We start from the raw sequence: 14179 nt of genomic DNA, 5'->3' as shown, positions 1-14179 counted from the left end.
AGTGAAAAACTGCTGCAAACATACAAATTAAAGATGCAAAGTGCTGTTAGCCTTTCTGCTAACAGTGTAGTAAACATAGAACAATGTAGAACTGGAGAGATCAGATCAGTATCATTTAATCTAGCTGTGTGAGTCAGGACCAAACCACTGTTGATCCAAATGTCAGACATACACACCAAACTCTATCATCCCAAAGCTAACAGCAGCACTGTACAGGCCCTCTATTATACTACTATATAATAAAGTGCCATCACTCATTTCATTTATCGTATTCAGTCAGTATTAAAATATAGAATGTTATTTCCCCTACATCCACCTAATAAGCTAGCTCACAAGTGTTTTCACTTTTCAACAATGAAAAAATAAATCTGTATTGTACATGTGCAGGGAAACGAGAGGCAGAGCGTTCGGTTAACTGGACGGCGGAGGAAACTCAGGTGCTCCTCTGCGCCTGGAGCGATGAGCGAGTCCAGAAGACTTTGGCTGAAAACCTCAGAAACCGGCATGTCTTCAAACACCTCTCAGCTCGCATGAGTGAAATGGGTTTCTCTCGGAGTCCCCACCAGTGCCGGCTTCGAGTCAAAACTCTCAAGGCTAACTACGTGAGAGCCAAACTGCAGAGAAGCATGGACAGCTCGCAGCCGTGCACTTTTAAATACTTTGCCGAGATGGATGCGGTGCTGGGCCGAAGGACAGGGGGAGGGGAAGGAGGGTCTCATTTTGTTTCACACCAACAGGTGTCAGAGGGCCACTTTGACTCCACTGATGGGACAGGGAGTTTTACCTCGGATTTAAATTCCAGTACAAACATAAGTGGACACCATTGTGGCTCTCTGGGGAATTCAATGAGGCAAAATTTAAGCTCTTTAGAGGAGAGAGCAGGCTGTCAGCTGGACTCTGAGGTAAAGGTAGAGCACAGAGAAGAGTCGGTGGATGAGTTAGAGTACAGCGACACGGGATTCTCACAGCATCCGAGGGACAGGCACCACGAAGTTTATCTGGAGACAGCCATCCACCCGAATATTAACGGTATGTACTGTTACTGAAATAATAATGTAAACAAGACACATTTATCTTATTTTAGGAGCTAAAGTCAAGAAGATTTTTACATTTTGTTTAAACAGTACGGGTCGGAGATAGATCCTCAAAATTTTATCTGGATATTTCAAGAAGATTTGTGATAATGGTTTTAACAATGTAGGGAAAAAATGCTTTATTGATTCTTGTAGCTTGCAGGCCACAGCACTTCGAAGCGTCAGTAAATGAAGGGCATTTTTCATCCTTCTTTTGCAGTACTGCTACTGATGGCGATGCTCAGTAGAGTAATTACTTTTGGTCACACATCACCACCTACTATATCGTCCTTTATAGCCTGGTTGTGTTGGTGTTTTGCTTTTGCCTCAGATGTTTTGCCTCGAGTGTGTTATTTCCCTGCATATTTTGCAGTGTCGTGCTTTATTTGAGGTCAGTTAAGTAGCTAAATATTTAGTTTCTAAATCATCAATGAAAGCAGACATGTTGCTCTCAGTGTCAGATATGCCTGGGCTTGGGAAGGCTATATAAATGATGTTGCAGCGTGACACTTTTAAATGTCAAGTAATCATTCATCCCAGTATTATCGTTGATGACATATGGCACAGCTGTGGTGTGATAGACCCAGAAAGGGCTAAAGAATCACCAGGATTTGAAATGAGAGATGCTTTGTTCCAGATACGTCGGAACTTGGATGTTGAATGTGGGAGTGACATTCTTGAGTTAGTGGGTTCCATAAAAAGCGAGAACATATTTTTTTTGGTTCTTAGCAATATGGAGTCTTTCAGGTATCACTAGCAATAAAGCATGATACTTTTTTTTTTTTTGCTCTTCGAAAGTGTCCGAAAAAAGCCTGTAGCTGTGTTTGCTCTGTTCTAAGCCCCTCCCACCAGACATGCGCAGCAGTTTGTGCTTCAAATGATGCTAATTCAAGTCTTCAAATGAGGTTTTAACCTCCTTGGTGAAATTCCTCGACTACATAACTCTTTATATTCTATTATATTTTTCCCATGTGGTATTATTGTTGTACTCTGACCTGAACAGGTCTGGAAAGCCTCTTTCTACAGGCTCAAAACATAAAGCTTTGAGGAGGAGAAGGACACTTGTTCCCTCTGAGTGCACTTGAGTTATAACAGGCTGAATGTTTAAAGTTGAGACAGACTTCATGCTAATAACCAAACAATTGTGAAAATATTTGTGGTCTATTAATCAATCCTGTCATTAATAACACCATGCATGTATTGTTTTATATCCTGATTTGCAGGTACAACAGTGGAAAATAGCTCAAGCACTCTTTCTCCACATTTGGTCCTACCTCTGCCTGCTCCTCCTGCTCCCACTCTTACCCAGTCCACTGCTTCTCCTCTCCCAGCACCTCCAGATATAAACCCCAACATCCTCCCTGCCTCTGCCGACCATCACCCTGCACCTTCCTGTCTCGAACCTGTCCTTAAGCACCTGTCAGAGTGCTTCCAGCAGCTGGTCTCTGAGACCCGGAGCTTGCTGGTGCAGCTGGAGAGTCAAAGGCAGGAGCACGCCCGATGGCACCAGGAGCTCCTGGCCCAGTGGCTGCAAAGGGAGGAACGGCGGCAGAGGGAGACGGCTGAGAGGGAGGAGAGGAGGGAGAAAGCTCGCATGGAGCACGAGATTAGAGTCCTGGAGCTCCTCACCAATCTGAGCAAACAGCAGGGGTGTAGCTGTGAGGGCAGCCGGACTTTAGCAGGGGGACAGGCTGCTCCAAACCATACTAACAAAGACAGGAGATAGGAGTTTTACAGTGGCTGACCCAAAGTGCGGACTGATATTTCTTCTCAGGTGGACACAAATAACATTAGCAATGAGGCAAGCTCCCACAGTCAGGCCAGCCCGAATCCTGAGTGGGAGATTTTAGTTGAGCCAAGTGCACAGATCCCCCCCCCAACTTCCAAAAAAAAAGAAGCGGAAAGTCTGTGAGAATAATATGACTGCTACTGTTACTTTGACATTTAAAGGCCCAGAAATCCAAAAAAGAGGAAACTACAGTTGAAGTGTAAAAGAGGAATTTCTTCTTGTTTTTGCAGTCACATTGCTGAGGGGATTTCTGCGATGTCAGTGAATTTCGCCAAATGTTACAGAGTTGTTTCGATGCACTTTCACAGAAATTAAAAGTGTATATTTTTCAACCAGTTTCGACTGAAATGTGTTTTTCACAAGTGACTTGTTTCAGTTATTTATCGCAACTGTTGAGCCAAAGTAAGAATCAGTCGGCATCATCTTCAGCGTGTTTGGGTTCAGTGGTGGCGTCCTTGGATCTAGATCAAAGCTTAACTGTTCATACAAATAACCTCTCTTACTTTTGAAGCAATGTGAACCAACCTTGAAACAACAACAGCAAAATCAAATCAAAATATTTAAGTCAGTGTACAGGATTATATGTGTGTGTGAATTGTAGTATTAATAGAAATTTTCCAACATACCACATTAAAAAGTGACTCCTGTTTCTAATCCAGATGAAAATGATAAACAGATGAATAATTAAATCACAGCTTTTGCAATAACTGTGCAATAAGTTGCAAGTATGAGATGATGTCCATGCTGTGTGACAGCACATCAGATCTCCATTCATATCAAACTTGCTTCTGTTACATGAAAAAGTCATTAAAAATAAACAGCATTGACAGCTTAGCGGTAATAGATGACCATAACAGACTAAAGTCAAAGGGCAGATGCGATGAGAGAGTCGCAGGTTTGATTCCTTCAGTGTTTACTCAGTTTGTCCCTGCGGTCCATTAGCAGGATGCAGGGCTGTGACCTGGCTGCTTCAGTGGGGGGGGTGACAGAAAGAGGCAAACAGTTTACTGTACATTCCTGACGCCTGTGTTTGATGCTCAGTGTTGAAGCTATTTTGGGAAACTAGCACAAACATACAGTGAAGTCTGTTTATTTACGTCTCCGCGGGAACATTTCATACCCAGCATGTCAGCCTGGATGTTACCCCCGCTAAGACCTTTAGCGCAGCTCCGAGACTCCAGGCTTCGAGTTTCTTCGTTGCTGTATCAAACGAGCTACACCTGAGCAGTCCTTTGCTGCGATGGTGTATATTGTCTTCCTGCAACACTCGGCAATTTTCTCACACTCATGGGAGACATTTTTATTAAACCTCCAGGCTGTGGCTCGCTCCATGCTGATTCTTACCTGAATAGACAAACTGGAAATTTTTCACTCAGGCATTCAGCATTGTCTACCCTGAAGGGGTGTGAACAAGTTAAAATGAAAAAGCCCCACTTCCTTTTGACATGTATGAACCAGATTGTAATCAATACTGGTTTGGCTGGGGAAACCCAACCACTGGAATACTTACTGATGATATCTTCCTTATTGTAAACGGATAAAGTGAAACAAAAACTGCCAAAACAAACAGACCCATCCCACCTGTCTGTTAAAACCTGATGTTTGTGTTAATAAAGAATAAGCCACACCCATCTGTGGACTAGCATGACCCACCATTACATTATAATCCTGCTGCATAATCCCCAATAAGTGAACTTAATTAAGAACATTTATAGGTCTTATTGCTCGTTTTTATCCAACACAACTTCCTTGTGACCTTTATTCTTTGTCATCAGTATAAAAGCATACGCTCTGTGATAACTGAGCCACAGGCTATGATGATATATTCTTACAGATGAACGGGTAGTTTCACACACTATGGACAAGTAGTAGTGTCTATTGTACTTCATATAAGTATGTGTGTGTATATTCTTCAGTTTTGGAAATTTTTAAAAGTTGCATTTAAAGGAAACACTGTATATTTGACTATTACGTCCTAAATACCAAATCTAACATATAACCATGTAAATATTTCCGACTACATCGCAGGATTCGTAACGTGTTGCAGACCACCCAGATCCTCACGTTCACCTTCTCATTACTAAATTTCCATCTCTTGGGCCAAAGCAGACCTTCGTGCATGTGAAGCTGCACAAACTGTCACACTAATAAAGCACCTGGTTGGTTGTGGTCACATGATGTAAAAAATATGAAAATAAAGTCTAGTTTTCTCTCGTGCTCCTTAACAGGACAGCCTCTAATCTCATCTGCTTTCCTCTTTGTCACAGAGCAGGCCTTCATAAAACACACAAACAACTTATTCAAAGGTTGTTTTCTTGGTGATTTATTTCATTTTTATTGCAGTTTACAGCATGAGGAATCGGCCTGCTGTTGTTTAAAGCTTATAGGAACATTAAGGAAGCTTCTGAACAAATAAATATCAGTCAAAAATCAGTTTTGTTAGACGATAACATATTTTCTGCAGATATAAGGGAAGAAAATGAGTCATTTAAAGGTTCACTTGTACCGTGCTCCCAATTCTGCCTCCAGTCGGGCTTTCATTGATGCAAAAAAATTTGTATTTAATTGATGTGTGTAGTTGGACCAAAGAGTAATAACTAAAAATACAATATTAGAATACACTTACAATGGCCCCTCTATCTCATAAGAGAGAACACGGCGGCATTGCCAAGATTAGAGTTTGCCAGAGAACACAGCATCAAAGGATTTAATACAGTTGTCACTTAACGATTGTGGTTTGCATGTTTATTTCATTTAATACGGATCCATTTTCCCCTTTTTTTTTTCAAAGAAATCTAATATAGCAGCTTTCCACATAATAATGCAAACCAAAATGTTTAATTTTGCTACAAAAGGCAGCTTCCTTTTATGTCTCACCCACTTAGAAACAGTTGTCATCTTGAGTTGTGTGGACAAATAAGAGAGCGCCAGTGCTGGTTTGAGGAGCTAAACGGGACTTTTTGTATGACTGAAGACAAAGAAAAAGCAGCTGGAAAGTTCAGTTTCTTCCTGCTTCTACAATTCTTTATTTCTACTAATAAAGTCCTATAATTTAATCAGGACAGTACAGGTAGCCCAAGTTTAGTCATTTCTTTATTACTGTAATTGTTGTCACATAGAGTTTGAAACTAGGGATTGCAGTTTGAGTTGGTGGGTTTGACAGTAGATGGACTCAATTATCATGCTGGGTTCACTGTGTTGAGACTACAGGTGTGATAACAGCACAAAAACAACGCAAAATAAGGATCGGATCCAAAATATGGGCTTTTATTCTTTAATAGTGGATTAGAAAAGATTATGTCAAGTGTACCAGAGTTCCCAGTTTGACCCAGTGGCCAAATTATCATCCAGAAAATTTCAAGCAGTCTGACGTCAGCATTCGATGGAGTGTTATGAACATTTTTTTAGCAATAATCAGTGTGTGGCCCCCACACACTGAATCTTTCTGATTATTTAACCTCCTGAATTTTTCTCACTCTCTACTATAAATGTTAATAATAATAATAATAACAATAATAATAATAATAATAATGGATTGGATTTATATAGCGCTTTTCAAGGCACCCAAAGCGCTTTACAATGCCACTAATGACTTTGGTCCTCCTCTATGACGAAATGTTACCATGCTAACAGCTAAACTATGAGAGTAAACACTGTGAACGCTGCTGTGTGGCGCTTTTTCAAAGTCTCCATTCTGTATTTAGTACTTGAACAAAATTTGGTGACTGCTGGGTTACACATGGACGACATATGTTGAACGTAACATTGGAGCTGAATAGATAAAATTATTTACACCGGTTCTAAATAAAATGTTTCTTGTTTTTTAAGTTTTCTGTTTAGCCACTTATTTATTGTATTAATCTTTTCTTTCTTTCTTTTTTTTTTTTTTTACTGTATTTTACTTGTGTTTTTTAAAGGTCTAACAATGGGCTTTGCTGATTAAAGCTATAAATTCATGTTCACCAGAGCCAAGTAAGTCAAAGTAAGTCAGTTCCCTTTAGTGGTTTTCACACTTTTCTCTATATAAAAACTCTATAAAAACAAAAAATAATTTTTAAAAAGAAGTTTTTGTAAATACAATATCAATGGTATATATGTTCTGCGTTATAACACTACATTCTTTCATTATTTTGAAAGGGAAGCAGCTTTTGCTAATAAAATGTTAGCATTGTGATTGTCCTGCTGCTGCTGGGTTCATACCTGAAATTGAATGCTGTAAATTTGCTTGTAGTATTTTTTTTTTTCTTTACTGAAATCAAAACCCTTGAAAACCCACGATAAACATGAAACACCATCTATCTAGGAAAAACAACTGAAGTTAGCAGATGTTTAAATGTGTATGTTTAGGCACCAGATGTGTAACTGGATGGACAGACTGGGACTTCTTTGGTGTCTTTACCGTGTTTATTGTCTTCTTTAGATGTTGCCATTCTAACATGGTAACCATTACAAGTTCTAAACATGAGTATGCTAGAGCTGTCATCATTAGTGTGCTAAAGTTACAGCTGCAGCTCAAAGCAGAAGCAAATTTAATAAAAAAAAAATTGCTTGCATTACTCATTTCATAAAATCAGTGAGCTCATGGATTCAATAAAAACAACCTAAAACAAACCCTTAAAGTCACTTTCAGAATTACACCATAATCATAGCCCTGCATAAAATTAATCTAATGTTGTTTTTAATTGTTTAGTTTTTTATTGATGCGTAAACTTCTTGGTTGAAATCTTTACTCGTCTCTATTTAAATATGCTCCCGTTTCTAGAACCACAGTCCATATTATCCGGAGTTTCCTTTGAAAGGGAATGGCTTCATCGGAAATTTCTGTAAATACAGCAAAGCTAAAATGAGAAAGGGAAAGAGAAATGAAATTGAAAACAAGAGATGAGACCAGGCAGGGAGGGGGCGCTTCTCTTCTCTGATTGGCTGCCGCCTCTCCCTCGCTGTGAGGTCTTCAGGCTGCTCGCGGCTCTAGAGCTCAGACACGAGTGAATGCTGCAGAGGAGAGACAGAGTCAGCACTGCTTCATTTAGACGACTTGTTCTTGGAGCTGACTTGATCCCGTTGGCGCTGTGAAAGCGGGAATACACATTTTTTGTTCCCTTTCGCGTTTGCACCTGAATAATGGTGCACTGAGTGTCCGGAGCCAGGAGGAACTGCTGGGATTGACCGTCTGCTCTGCGCGCATGTGAAAGGAGAAATCAGAGGTTGTTTTCGCTTATTTTCAGAGGAGAGATACCAAAGAGTTTGTACCTGGATTACGGCTTGTTGAGGTGAGTTGTGCGTGTTTATAGCCGCACAGTTTTTTGGTTGTTGAATGTTATTCTGCAGACCCGACGTGTCCAAAATGCGCGCAGGTGGTGAAAGAGCGCACTTTATTTCCAGCCAAACGTGAATCTGAATGAGTTGATGCTTTGCGACTCTATTCCTAAATGATCTGTGAATATCAACATTGCACTTTGGTTTTGTTGTGTTCCTTTAGCACCTTTTCCCCAATATTAGTGCGCCTATATTGACTTTATCCTACTATTACAAAAAACAACCGTGGGCAGTAATACCCAAATTGACAGGCTTTACTAAGGAGCTATTTCTGGATTTTTAATTTTGCTTAATTGACCCAAAGACCTGCCCCAAAAATTGGATTTCTGAAATCGGTGTCAATGGCGGGCTATTTTTAACCCCCACTACCTTCTGGCTAAGAGGATTCCTCTCTCCCTGCCTCTCCTTTGCGAGACGGTGAGGGATCAGTGAAGTTAATCCCGCATCTCTCCTGGGTCACCCTGGCCTGCTGCGCTTGGTTTTTCGTGCCACTGCTTTGTATTAGGAGCATGAGTTGGAGTTTCCTTAATGTGCTGACAAGGTAAATCCGTTTATTGGTTATTTGGCAGGACGCTAAAAATGTGAGAGTGCCTCCTGGAAGCCCTTGAATGAGTTATTGTTACTGCGGATTACATGTTTGCTACTGTACTCTGGAATCCCTGGGGTTGTGGTGGGATTTGCTTGATGTGAAGCAAATGCAGAAAAACAGATGCACTGGGGCGAAATGGAAAGTTTCCTCTCGTGAAATAAGGGTGCTGAGGCGGCAGGAGGGCTGCATTTCACACAAGTGGCCATTAAAAGGTAAATGTAATCACATGTACCTCAGCAGATCTTTGTGAATTATAAGCTGTCTTCATAGCTTCACCTTAGCTGTGTTTACAGACTGCTTCCTAAACCTGGGTCGCCTCTAGTTTTATAAGTTCAAAGATCAATAAGTAAGGAGCTAAAATTCAACAAAATATATGATGGGATATTTCATCTTATCACAGTCTTCTTTGCTACAGTTACAGCTGCCTGGTTGTCATGGGTATAATGGCTGAACAGGTTCAATATGGTTGTACTGTGACAGAAAACATGAAACTACTGTTTGAACAATGTTTAAATGTGAAGCAGGTCCTGATCCTGATGATCGGACCAACCAATCTGGCATCTTCTGAATTTCAAAAGATGATCTCAGTACTTGCAAACCAGACCAGTACACAGGAATCAGTGTTCACTCTTTCATCAAGAACAGACAGCCCTGCCATGGAGCTGCTGCTGACGTTTTAAGACTTTACCATCAGATCCTAAAGATTTGGAGTAAAATTCAGAAGTAGCAGCTGTAGGGGCACCGTTTCTGCTGTCAGGGGGTTCCCTCCGTGTTGGTGTCTGCAGCGGTGGAAGGATTCATGGCACTGCTGAGGACCGATAAGGCCAGGTGACAGAGTCCTATATGGAACCTGTGATTTTTACCACTCGGAGCAACAGCTGCAAACATCTCCCTCTCAGCTTATATCCCAGCACTCAACACTGGTGTGAAAACACTCAAGAGAGGTGACATAGCTGTTAGTGGCTGCACGTTATATGTTGATGTACTGCTGCTGGGTAGATGGAGGAGTGTGGCTCACCCTCTGATAGGACGTGTTTGCAGTTATAATAGTTCATACAATTTTAGCTCAGCCAGCAGGAATATCAGGGTCAAGGAGCTTTTTTAATGGCTGCTATTACATGTTAATCACACCAGTTATGGCTATGTTTTTGCTAACCTCCAAGAGCAAAAATGGCATGGCAAGTCACATTGACAAGTTAAGACCAAGACCATGAAATAACCCAGAGTTCTTGGAGTCTCTCTAACCTCGTCTCCTTATTTCTGAGATAATGTTTCCACATCACAGCCGTATCTGGTTTGTTTTGGTCCTACCTTTTCATTCCAGTGGTCTGGAACACTTACATTTTTGCTTCAAATTCCTGAACTTACTTTAATTTGAAGTACTGTTGACCACACTCTGGCTTCAAACAACACAACCAATGAGCCGGCCTTATTTAGATAACTTCCACTATTCCACTCCACTCTCCCGTGCCCAGCCACTCTGCAGCTATCTCTCACCCTCATTTCCTCGAGCCATGGATGAGTGAGATTCCTCATGCCTTTCAGTGTTTACACAGTGGGGGGAGGTGGGGGCTGTTGATTTACTGCCTTAAAGTGTCTTGGTGGCTGCATTGCGTTCCCTTTACTGCCATACTGTTGTACTTTGTGCCCGTTTTTCTTAAAAAGGGGGGGAAAATCCTTTTTTCTCTTCAGTATTTCATTTATGTGGGTCCCACTTTTCTGCCTCATTGCTGTTGCACATTTAAGGGTAACGACAGATCTCACTGCTTTATTGCATGACCTGTGTACTTCTAAATAGTCGTATGGACTGTCTGACTCCTGAGAAATTTCTCAGGTAGAGCACACTGGGGTGCCTAAACGGGGAACACGTCTGTTTCCTTGAGTTCAGCTTAAGAACTATGGGAGTGAAGTGCGGAGGCTTTTTTTCTGTACGATCTCTGCACTGCTGATGGACTCTCATCACAAGCAGTCATTAAAAGCATGGGTAGGGTGGGAAGAGCCCCCGTCGCTTCTTTGATAGCCTGTGTTTTGAGAGAGCAGACTGCATCATTCTCCCTCTGGGGAGCAGCCCCACCCGTGCGTTTTGGCGACAAAATTACCTGCAAGCCCGCGTCATCGTTGGGTCTGCAGCCTGAAGGTAATCTCAAACGAATGCTGGAGTTTTGCTTCTTATATGACATTTGCCTGGGGAGGTTTTTTAAATGCTGACCCTCTGTGCTTCCAAATGTCCCCACGTGGCAAAGGGAAGAGAGAAAAATAACATTTTATTAAGCTTTCAGTGAGTCATGGCCTCCTGCACATTAACAATATATTATAAAAGTCCTTAAGTTTCATTTTTGGTCACTTCTTTCAGTTTGGAGAAATGTTGCAGGAGCAGCAGTGCTGAGTCTGCGCTTTAACCAGCCTGTCGTCTTAGACACTCTGTCAAGTGATCATCTTTACTCTGATGTGTTTAAAAAGACAAAGATTGGCAAAGCTCAAAGTCTGTGGGTGTGCTCTTTCTCTCTCTTCAACCATCTTTTAACTGTTAAATGATTAGAAAAAACCAAGAGTGTGAATTTCCTTCAGTTTTTAAATCCACTTTAAGCCCAAACCAGACTTCTTTTACACATCGAGGCAGATGGCTTTGCACACAAACAACCAGTCAGGCTCTAATTAAAACCACCCATCCAACCTAAACAACCCCCAGCCCCTCTCACGGAGGCGAATTGTGGCATTTTGCTTGTTTATCTTCAGCTGCCGCCCCGGCCGGTGGCCAGGATAAACCAACAGCAACGTGCTAAGAGTTTGTTTTTGTCAGAGCCTGAGGACTCGACATGTGGTCCCCCTCAGCCTGCTACCACCACTCCTGCTACTACTACTACGACTGCACGTGACACCTGGAAGACATGTAAATCTCTCTGCCTCAGCTGTCAGAGCTTGCAAACATCATATGCTTTTTTTAGGATTCTGGTGAAGGCGACAGCTGGTGTGTGTGTGGGCGGGGTTATTATATTGCAGTTGATTGAAAGTGGCTCTAATCTGAGTAAAAAGGTAGTTGTAATGCTGCTAAAACGTCTTTTAAGAAGTGTTGAAAAAGAACAAGCAAGATCTCCAGACTGGAAAAATCGGAAGAATGTTCCAAAATAAGATTTCAAACACTCTGACCTGTATTTGCTGCTAGGCACAAATCCTGCTCTGATATGAGACCGAGAGATTAAGGAAAAGGACTCTGTACAGCATCTGATCTCACCGTGTCCTCGATGCATGTTTTTTTTTTTTCCTTTCTTTGTATAAGAGACCACCTTTATCTTCAAAGAACCCCACCTGTCCCTGGCAGCATGAGATTAATCCAAATTGTGCTCGGAGACATCAGAGAGGACGAGTGATGTAAAAGTCCTGAAGCTCAGAACAACTTGTTGCAGTGTTATAGCTCACTATTAAACCCAGTTGTTGCACTGTCTTCTGAAAACAGGGCCTCTGTAAATTAATTCAAATCAAATCCCAAAACTCTGGTCATCAGATACTGGCAGAGATATCGCCTCAATTTTGCCTGCACGTTTGAGTCTGTAAAGTTAATCTGCAAAGAAAAGTGGATCTGTGTGGCTGATGATTAATTCTTCACATTAGTCATTTAGAAAATAAATACACTTTCATATGGTCCATGATGCTCCCTTGCACATGATGATTTATCTTTTCTCTGTGCAGCAGACGTCTCTAACCTCAGTGGTTAGGAGAGCACACTTGAGATCAGGGTGTTGGCTGTTCAGATCCCAGCTGGGAAAAGTGAAAGACTCGTGTTCTCAGCACTAGATCACCTGCTGCTGTTGATGTGCCCTTCAGCTTAACCCCAGTGGAGCATTCATGGCTGCCTTGCGGACACTCTGCATCTGCGACATCTCTGAGAAACTGCAACTGTGCCCGTGCTGTATTGCTGCTAGAGAAAGAGCGCTTTGGCTCAGTAGAAAACCACAGTGGACTATTTGAAGATCCCAGAACTGAGTGAGGATAGCCCTTTTTCTCCCTCCATCACACTCGTGATGTCCCTCTCTTGTGGGGAAGCCACAAGGTGCAGCAGATGCTCGGGCCGCTGTGCCCCGACTCCACACACGCACCATTCTCATGGAAATGGCCATGGTTGTCTGGCTGAATAATGGCTGTGGTGGGTGTGTGCACACGTGCATTATGGAGATGTGGAGGGCGTGTGTGAAAGAGGCAGACTCGGCTGGGTGGGAGCTTCGTGTGTGCTCATGAATAAATTGAATGTTTTGGTATCTGTGTCAGAGCAAACAGGACTGTGTCTTGTGATTCCCCCCCCCTTTCTTTAATTCACCACTTGGTTGGATCAGCTGATGTTTTCCCTTTTTGTAAGACAGTCTGTAAATCAGGTTGCCTCCACAGGCCAACAAAACCTTAAACTCACTCGAACTGTTTGTGCCAGTGTGTGGGGCAGGTGCAATTTATACCTCCTGGCATCTCCTTCCCTGCCAGCGCTGCACTGCGCCAGCCTTGAAGGCTTCCTGGCTCGGCAGGCAGCCACGGGGCAGCATATTGTCAAGGCGGCAGGGGTGTGAAGGTATATGGAGGTGGGATTGTTGGACCTTGCACTAACCCCCCCTCCAACCCCCACCTCGCCACACACACAAGTGTGAAAAGACTCATTGTGTATCCTCAGCCGTAAGTCTGCCTGGCATGGGAAGGAGCCAGGTTCAGAGGTCAGGAGGCTGGTAAACTGCAGAGGAACGTGTACGTGAGGGTTTTGTTCTCTTTGTGGAAGCTGACTTGAATTTTAAATGCGAGACTGAGGAGTTTTTAAAAATCATCCTCAGTTCTTTAACCCTCTCAGGCTCAAATTAAGTTTTTGTTGCTAATGCACAAAAGAATACCTGCAGTGGTACTTCTGAGTAAAAAAAACTCATAAAATATGTATGTGGGGTAATCAGGTTGTTAGCTTTTAACTGTTGCAAATCTGCAAGCCTGCCTTGAGAGTGTTAAAAGGGTATTTGACTGCTAGATCAACAAACCAAGACTTGTTGCTGTAGCAGTCGCAGGTAAGCTGCAGAATTTCTCACCTCTCCCTCTGACATGTCTGTGCTGCTGCTGACCTGCATGCACCTGGAGAGTTTTCCATGGAGGAAGTCATGAGGTGTATAACTGAACTGTTATTCCGTAAGTGAACTGCAAATTACTACTGGCAGCAGTGCTTAATGCACTCCTTTTTCATGCAAGAAAAAGCACCAAAGTTTTGGAATGTAAAATGTCAAAACAAATTTAAAAAGTAATGCAAAGTATAATTCAGTCCAGTGTTTATGGGAATAGGTTGATATGAATCCAGTTTGGGACAGTTTTGTTGCTCCTTCAGCTATGAAAAGGCAGATTTGACACCTAACCTCTCACTGCCTTTGCTCCAGAGAACACGTGTGCCCCTCTCTG

The 14179-nt window shown here is 42.2% G+C and overlaps 2 protein-coding genes across 3 annotated transcripts in view; both read left to right on the top strand.

The window, feature by feature from the left end:
• LOC147318034 (uncharacterized) overlaps positions 1-3197 on the top strand; it is a 3802-nt gene extending 605 nt beyond the window's left edge. The window contains exons 2-3 of the mRNA XM_086315471.1: positions 388-1029; positions 2297-3197. Coding sequence (XP_086171597.1) covers positions 388-1029; positions 2297-2799 — 1145 coding nt within the window. The 3' untranslated portion in view covers positions 2800-3197. The remainder of the gene's footprint in view (positions 1-387; positions 1030-2296) is intronic.
• rasgef1ba (RasGEF domain family, member 1Ba) overlaps positions 1-14179 on the top strand; it is a 126920-nt gene that overhangs the window by 90372 nt on the left and 22369 nt on the right. The window contains exon 1 of one of the 2 annotated variants that reach the window (XM_086315473.1): positions 7826-8132. The exons of the other annotated variant lie outside the window; for it this stretch is intronic. The gene's annotated coding sequence lies outside the window, so the exon portion shown is untranslated. Of the gene's footprint in view, positions 1-7825; positions 8133-14179 lie in introns of those variants that run through there. 2 annotated transcript variants of the gene reach the window in all.

This window comes from Aulonocara sp. 'chitande type north' Nkhata Bay, linkage group LG12 (assembly GCF_057382095.1).
Source record: "Aulonocara sp. 'chitande type north' Nkhata Bay isolate Kocher_YH1m ecotype deep benthic linkage group LG12, A_spYH_male_GT1.1, whole genome shotgun sequence".
NCBI classification, from domain to species: Eukaryota; Metazoa; Chordata; class Actinopteri; order Cichliformes; family Cichlidae; genus Aulonocara; species Aulonocara sp. 'chitande type north' Nkhata Bay.
This window is presented reverse-complemented; position numbering and strand designations above follow the sequence as displayed.